Source organism: Pyxicephalus adspersus, chromosome Z, assembly GCF_032062135.1.
Source record: "Pyxicephalus adspersus chromosome Z, UCB_Pads_2.0, whole genome shotgun sequence".
NCBI lineage: Eukaryota > Metazoa > Chordata > Amphibia > Anura > Pyxicephalidae > Pyxicephalus > Pyxicephalus adspersus.
Genome location: NC_092871.1, coordinates 52,770,946 through 52,778,919, shown reverse-complemented (window position 1 = coordinate 52,778,919; position 7,974 = coordinate 52,770,946). Strand labels below are relative to the sequence as shown.

General features: G+C 38.9%; 1 protein-coding gene across 2 annotated transcripts in view; it reads left to right on the top strand.

The window, feature by feature from the left end:
• LOC140343018 (mitochondrial carnitine/acylcarnitine carrier protein-like) overlaps positions 1–7,303 on the top strand; it is a 36,584-nt gene extending 29,281 nt beyond the window's left edge. The window contains exons 8-9 of one of the 2 annotated variants that reach the window (XR_011923228.1): positions 1,120–1,374; positions 1,586–1,708. Coding sequence is in view for 1 of the 2 variants with exons in the window: in XM_072429459.1 (XP_072285560.1) it covers positions 1,586–1,707; positions 6,426–6,491 (188 nt within the window). In the remaining variant the exon portion in view is untranslated. Of the gene's footprint in view, positions 1–1,119; positions 1,375–1,585; positions 1,709–6,425 lie in introns of those variants that run through there. The other variant, XM_072429459.1, reaches the window with a different exon arrangement.
• Positions 7,304–7,974: the final 671 nt, after the last annotated feature.

Sequence of the window (7,974 nt, the reverse complement as noted above, 5' to 3'; positions counted from 1 at the left end):
GTGGCAGGAGCAACATTATCCAAAGCCAGGGAAAGAGAGTGGTTTAACATGGTGGCAGCTTTGTCTGGGGAGGTGATTTTGGAGAGGGAGGGTGTATCCAACTCTTCCACTAGACAGCAGGAGATAGCTAATTAACTTGTGTATTTGGCATTTTGTTGGTGTGCCATGGGATTTTTCTAATTTAAATATGTACTGTGACTCAAGAAATGTTGGGAAACATTGATCAGACAATATTCTGATCCTAGCAGAGTCCAGGATACGATTGGAGAAAAGCAAAGTCCAGACAATAAAGATTCTATCTCAGTTCGGTTGGTTAGTGAATCCAAAGAAAAGTCAGCTGTGTCCTATTTAGAGGATGGAATACCTGGCAGTAGTTTTCAACAAACAACTGGAGAGAGCTTTTCTGTCCCAGCACAGAGCCAACACACAGCTCCTGCCATCACTTCAGCAAGGTGCATTTTAGAAATCTAAGCCTTCGCTATTAAGTAGCTGTACTGCATTATTCTCCAGGAAAAGTTCTCCTGCAGTCTTCTCCAGAATTCCTTCCCAACTTGTAATCTGTTTTCCATGTGAACTGAGAGGCAGTCCTGACAGCATTAAATCCCCCTCCCAGTAAATCTTTGGCAAAGTAGTTGGACTGCAATAAATTGGATATGGTTCATCTCATTTCTACATATATACAAAAAACTAAGGGGTTCAGAACGGCGGACAACCTGCTTGTATATCCAAGTGGTCCAAGAAGAGAGATAAAGGAGGTCTGGTAGCTTCGGCAAGAGTAATCTACTGAATATTGGAAATAGTTAGGTATGCTTATTGCTTCTTGAGCTTGGTTCAACCACAGGAGGTCAGGGCCCATTCAACAAGGAGTGGCAGCTTTGTGGGCATCCTATGCCAAGGTGTCTACAGAAACCATATGTAAAGCAGCCAGTTGGAAATCGTCCAATACATTAATAGGGTATTACAAATTGGATGTGGCTTCAGGATTAGCATCTTGTTTTGGTTCCTCTGTCATAGAATCAGCTCTAGTCAAAGATTAAAAAACATTTTTTGGCAATTTTGCTGGTGTAATAGTATTTTTTTCTTTACTCCCTCTCATTGCAATTTGCTTGTTACTTCCAGGTGGTCGGCACGTAGGAGGGATGGCAGGAATATGGAAAATTGCCATACTTACCCCTAATTTTCCTTTAATGGCAATTCTGACAGAAGATTTTCCTCCCTAAGATTTCCTGTTGTGTAATTGACATTAAACACGAGGAAAGGGAAGGCTATCCATTTTTTAAAGGCTTGGTTATGTGTTTTGCTTGGAGGTCAAAAGGAGCAGGGTTGACCAGTGGTGCACGGTCAAGGGGAGTTGCCCAGAAAGGAAAATTACGGGTAAATATGATAAAAACTTTCCACATTTTCCCCATTACATTATAATATTCATTAATAATTATATTATAATATGTAATATTTTTAGAGAATATTGTACAATATAAGTACAACAAGACTGTAAAGTTTATATCCTACTATAGGTTTTATGACCACAACATTTATTCACTAACCTGCACAGCATCATTAACAGGTCTCTTTGTTTTTTTTCCAGCTCAAGCTGACCAATACAGAGGTGCTCTGGATGTTTTGAGAGAAGTGCTGAGAGATGAGGGGCCAAGAGGACTATACAGGGGCTTTACAGCAGCCATGTTGCGTGCATTCCCAGCCAATGCAGTGAGTGCTAAGGAAACCATAGAAATTGTCCCTCAATAAAAGCTGGAACTAGGGATGTTTGGAGAGCCTCTAGATGCTGATGTACATTTATATTCAACTATCTACTATAACAAATGTCATTCAGCAGTCAGAGCATTTTTGGTAAAGCACCTGAAATCTTGCAAGAAGACATCTGCATCTTGCATTGATGTCTTCTTGCAAGATTTTTCCTGTTTGCATTTACAGGGACATTTTGGAAACTGTTGGAATATTTGCCTTTTTTTGGCACAGCAAATAGGCAGTCATTCTCCACTGTACTTTTAACAGGGAGGAAGCATGAACTAACAAAACTTTATTTTCTTTAACTCACAGAATATGACATCATGCCTGGTCAAGAACAGTAATTACCTAGAACACTGCCATCTAGTGTATACAACTTGCATAACACTTAGAACATCAGCATAGTTTTTGTGCAATACAAATATGTATTCTAACACCCCCACTCAACAACTACGATTTATGTTAACCTCATCTGTGATCTGAAAACTTCAAATCTGTCTCCTGTGAGCTGCTTTGTCAATGCATCAGCAATCATTTTCTCACTCTCAAAATATGTAAGCAGAATCTTTTTCTGCTCTTTAAGTCATGAATATAATAGTGTCTGACTTCAATGTGCCTGGTTCTTTCATTAATCTTCTCACTGGTAGCAAGCTTAATGCATCCTTGCTTGTCCTCATATAAGACAGTAGACTGTGATTCTGGTAGTCCAAAATCCTTGAGTAACTGCTGTAACCAAGCAACTTCTTGACTGGCCTAGACAGCAGAGATGTATTCTGCTTCTATAGAAGACAAAGCCACCAAGTTCTGTTTTTTACTGGACCAGGATATAGGATATAGGACTGTTTACTAGTTTGAATAAATAACCAATTGTATTTTCGTGTGTTCTGTTCATTTGCCCAGAGTATACATATCCTGCAAGTTTTTGGGCACCATTTGCTAACAACTTCAAACTTAAATCTTTTGTGTGTTTGAGATACCTCATAAGCCTTTTAATTGCATTCTAGTCCCTGTACGTGGTTTATCCCCTCGCCTGCAGAATAGTGACATGGCTGATGCAGTATCTGGACGTGTAGTGGTTGCAATATATAAAAGCACCCCCACTGCTTTTCTGTACTGGCCATTGGATGGCAGATCTTCTTCGCCTTCCATTTTTGGATAAGCTGTATCCATGGGTGTATTTGCTCTTTTGGCCTTATGTCATGTGGAACTGTTGAAGAATCAACTCAATTTTTGTACGCTGATTCAACAGAAATCCGCCACCCTTTTATACTCTGTACGTTAAAATTAAATCATCCACCTAGACTAGTAGATACATCGATTCACCATCTATTTGTTTAGAGTATAGGGCATGGGTCTGCTTTGCTTCTTGTAAATCCTTCTTCTAGAAGAACTTGGTTAATTTTTAAGTTCCTTGCTCAAGCTGCTTGTTTAAGTCCATATAGAGATTTTTGCAGTTTGCAAACTAGATGTTCTTGTCCACTTTTTACATATCCTTCTGGTTGTGTCATGTAAATGTCCTCTTCTATATCACCATTAAGAAAAGCTGTCTTGATATCATGATGTTTCACATTCATGCTCTGTACAGCTGCCACTGTCATTAGTGTTCTGAAAGTACTTAGTTAAGCAACTGGAGCAAAAGTAGTATCAAAGTCCTCACAAAATCTTTGTGACTATCCTTTTGCAATTAACCTTGCCTTGTAACTACAGACTTTTCTGTCTGAGTTATATTTGACTTTAAAAACCAATTTACATCCTATGACAGGTTTACCTTGAGTTAGCTCTGACGATGTCCATGTCTGGAGTTCATCAAGTAATAATATCTCTTCATCTGCAGCTCTAATCCACATTTGCTTCTCATGTGGTGGTAGATTTTGCACGTCTACCCATGAACCTGGTTCAGCCTGAATCGCTATGCGAGCAATATAGAACAAATGATCAGCTGGAATACCTTTATTGATTCTTGCTGATCTACTGACTGGAGTCATGTCTGGTTCAGTTTCAGGTTTTAAATTGCGGTAACTTTTATTTCTGCGTCACTTTGTTTTTGTTTTTCTTGTATCTCTGGTGTGTATCTCAGTATGAACAGTTTGTGTCAGTTCTTGAAACTTTGAACATACAGAACTTTCATCAATAATCACACTTCTGCCGATTGTAACCTTGTTTGTGTCTTGATGTAGAATTCTGTAACTTTTTTGAGATTCACTGTAACCCACAAGTATGCCTACCTGTGCACATGCATCCCATTGTGTATGTTTTTCTTTTGGAATGTGCACATAGGCTTTACTTCCAAAAATTCTGATGTGTCTCAAATATGGTTTCTTTCTGTTCCACGGTTTCCTCTGTTGCTTTTCCTGGTAAGTGATTTTGGAGATAACATGCAGTCGTGATAGCTTCTCCCCAGTAAGTGGTGGGCATATTGGCATCAAAAAGCATGCTCCTTCCACTCTCAGTGTCCGATTCATTCTCTCTGAAACCCCATTTTGTTCCAGGTTATATGGTACAGTAGTCTGGAACATAATTCCATGTTTTCTGAGAATAGCTTGGGTTGTACCACAGTACCATTGTCTGTGTGGGTACTCTGGGCATTCTGCCAAACTCATTGTATACTAGAGCTAGATACTGTTCTAACTTCTCTTGTACCTCATCTTTGTTGTACAGCAAGTAGATTGTGGTGTATCCGGTGTAATTATCAATAAAAGTTAGAAAGTATTTTTTTCTTTCCTGGAGTTATGGTTTTCATTGGACCACAAAGATCTGAATGGATTAAGTCCAGAGGTTTGTGAACACTGTTGTGGCTTTGCTTTGGAAAAGTTTTTCTTGTCATCTTTCCTTTAATGCAGTGTGTACATGTCATTATTTGGTCACACATTAATCTTTATACCACTTGCATAAATATTCTCACCTTTTTTTTTAATGTGTCAGGACTTCCGGACCAAGTCGTCTGTGCCAAATGTGGATGCAATTTAAATGTTTCCATGTAACCATTTCACTGCAGTTCAACTGATAAAGTTCATCTTTGATTTTTGCTTTTGCAAGTAAATAGTCCCCCTTTTTTATAAAACAGCTACCACCTTGGCATGTTACCTTGTTATCTTGCTTGGTGAGTTTCTTCACTGACAAAAGATTGCTTTCAAGATCAGGCACATACAGAACATTTCTCACAGGTATCTTTCTGGAGACATCTTTGGAAACAGGACATCACCTATACCTTTTGATTTCATTATATGTCCATTAGCTTTGGTAATGTTTTCGGTTTTGCTTTGATCAAGTTGAATGAAGAAATTTCTTGTTTTGGTCATGTGACATGTAGCCCCTGAGTCAACACACCATGCTTGCACACAAGAGATGCCATTTTTAGACATTCTTGACATTCTTGACTTATATGTGATATAAGTGATATACTTTGTTTTCACATTTTAGCTTTCCAGATTCTACAATCTGCCTTTGTGTCCTGTTTTTTTTTGCACACAAAACATTCACGTGTTTCTAGTTGCATGTTACTGCTTTTATTTCTGTTTTTCAATTTTAGAGCAGTCTCTGTACTGGATACACTTTCATTACTCATGCTTTAAGTTTTGAGCTTATATTCATCCACAAGCTTGCCTTTAACATATTTCAATGTCAGTTCATCATCTGGTCTTGCATCAAGTGTTGTGACAAGTGTCTCATAATTTGCGAGTAGTCCACTCAGTAACATTGCTGCAACATGAAAGTCTTTTTATATCTTCTCCAATACCTCTCAGCCTTTCAATCATTTCTAGGGTATGATTTTTATAATCTTGGATATTCTGGCCATTTAACAATTTGGTCTGATACAATTTTCTGATTAATGATGCCATCCTCACCTGGTCACAGAAGAAGGAAAATGAGGCAAAGGTAAGTGTAATTATAACTTTTTTTTTCAGGTACATTTTACACCTACAGCAGGTGATTTGTGAAGAATGGTGTATTGGGGAGGAGAATGAGGCTTTGACATTGCCAGGGGACCTGTAAGCCCCGTACAGACATTAGATGAATGTCGCAGAAAACAGTTATTTTGAATGGAGGCAGGGGAGGGAGGACGATTGAGTGGCACACTGATGTGTTCTCCTCCGTTGGAGAGCACAGTGGTCATTCCTGATCAGTTGGTGAATTGATGAAAGATATAAGGAGAATGTTGTACACATTACCAGATATTCATGTGACAAGTGTACAAAGCTTTAGTTTTGGTGGACCGTTTACTTTAAGATAAGAAGTACAGTGGGACCCAGGACCATAATTTTTCTACTCTCTTTCTCTCTAATTATGTTCACATTGCTCTAGGCTAAGCTAGAGAGCCCTGATTGGCTCAGAGTACTTCCCTGACCTCTTCCAGTGTGAGCACAAAAAAATTTCACTCTACTGCAATCTCAGTAATGTGACATACAGGTTAAGTAGGTGACCACAGAGAACTCATTGACAGCAACAAAAAAGAACATGACAACTAGCATGCCACAAGGTGCAGAAAATCATAACAAATAATGGAATAATTTACTGGAGTTAGACTAGTGCAAGGTAAATTCTGATTGCCTGCAGTTGATTACTGTGCTTTGTACTCTACTTTTTTTAAAATATTGAAACCCTGCAAAGATAATGTGAATTGCTCTAGCTTGGTGCTGTAAATGTATACAAATATTAAAGTATTCCTGTTTTTGTTTCAGGCCTGTTTCCTGGGGTTTGAGGTGTCCATGACTTTCCTAAACTGGTTGATCCCTGGCAGCTCTTGAAGACTTGACACAGATTGGTTGTTTGGGCTCTACAAAACTCTACGAAGTTTATACAATAATCCACATACAATATGGAGTTAGTTCAGTTAGGATATGCCACTGTTTGCCTACTCAACAAAGACCACTAGATGCAATGCAATGCATTGATGATCCTCTTTTACTTAATTGAAAAGTCTTCATACAACAGGGCAAATGACTGAAAATGGACAATGGTTCCAGACCCAAGAAGAAGCTTATGCTGAATAAACTGATGACCTAGAGTCCTAAACCATTCCACAGGACACATGCACTGAGATAGGAGAGTTAATTAGCCATTAGGGCATAAACTGGACATAACTAGGTATCCAAGTGTCAGTGTGTTCTTGTTCTGGACTCAATGGGCCTGATTCAATAAAAGTCTCTAAGGTTGGGGAGGATACACTTTCATCAGTGAAGCTGGGTGATCCAGCAAACCTCCAATAGATCAGGTCCCGGGGTTCAAAAACCAAACCAAAAACAAAAAAATAACACTTACCTTTAATCCTGCAAGTCCCTTGATGGCACGGGTCCTTCCCGCGATCCGGTTCTGCATCATCCTGGAATTCCTCTCTGATCTTTCTTGGTCTTCTTGGCACATCACCCAATCTCTGTGCAGGTGCAAGATCGGGTGACGTAGCCCGCTGTAAAGAGGAAAAGAAGAGAGCCGATCTCACTGCGCTTCCGTGAGATCGGCATCTCTTTCCCTCAATAGAAAAAATGCCCCTTCTGCGCATGTCCAAGATCAATGATTCTGTGTACTGAACCTGTTGATGTAATAAAATAATTTATTTTTCTTTGTTGTGTATTATGAACTATGCAGGCTATGGCTTTATAGACTAAATTATTTGAAAGAGGCACTGTCTGCTCTGATTTAATTTAAATTATTCCTGTCCATTTTCTTCTTTATACCTACACCAACATCATAAATGAGACACTATTACTTTTTGCTTGAACTGTCCAAAGCTTTCAAAAAATGTCTTAAATGGAACCATTGTATTGAAGTTTTCACCTCTTTCATTTTATAAATAACCAATCATATCTTGATTTAGCTCTAAACTACAGATACTAATCTACCCCCAGGCTATTGTGCATTCTCACACAGACTCATTGAACCTGATTCATCAAGCTAAATCGGAAGCTTGCCCACACGGGCGTATTCGTGATCCGGAATCAGACGCCAAAAACGTATTTATCAACCAAATTTCGGCTAGCGAGAATATGTTGGCATATTCTCCTGGCAGTTATCAACAAATAATCGATTGCTCCAAACCGCACATCCACAGCAGCTCAACACTGGCGACCTTGCATTAAAAGTCACTGTTCCCCTAAAAAAAATCATTCTTTCTAATGGAACACATCTTTCACTTAGCCCTAAATAAAAATGTTTATGGTGTTCAAATGTTTAAAACATATATTAGCTAAGAAATAAGTACCGTATTTTTCGGACCATAAGACGCACTGGACC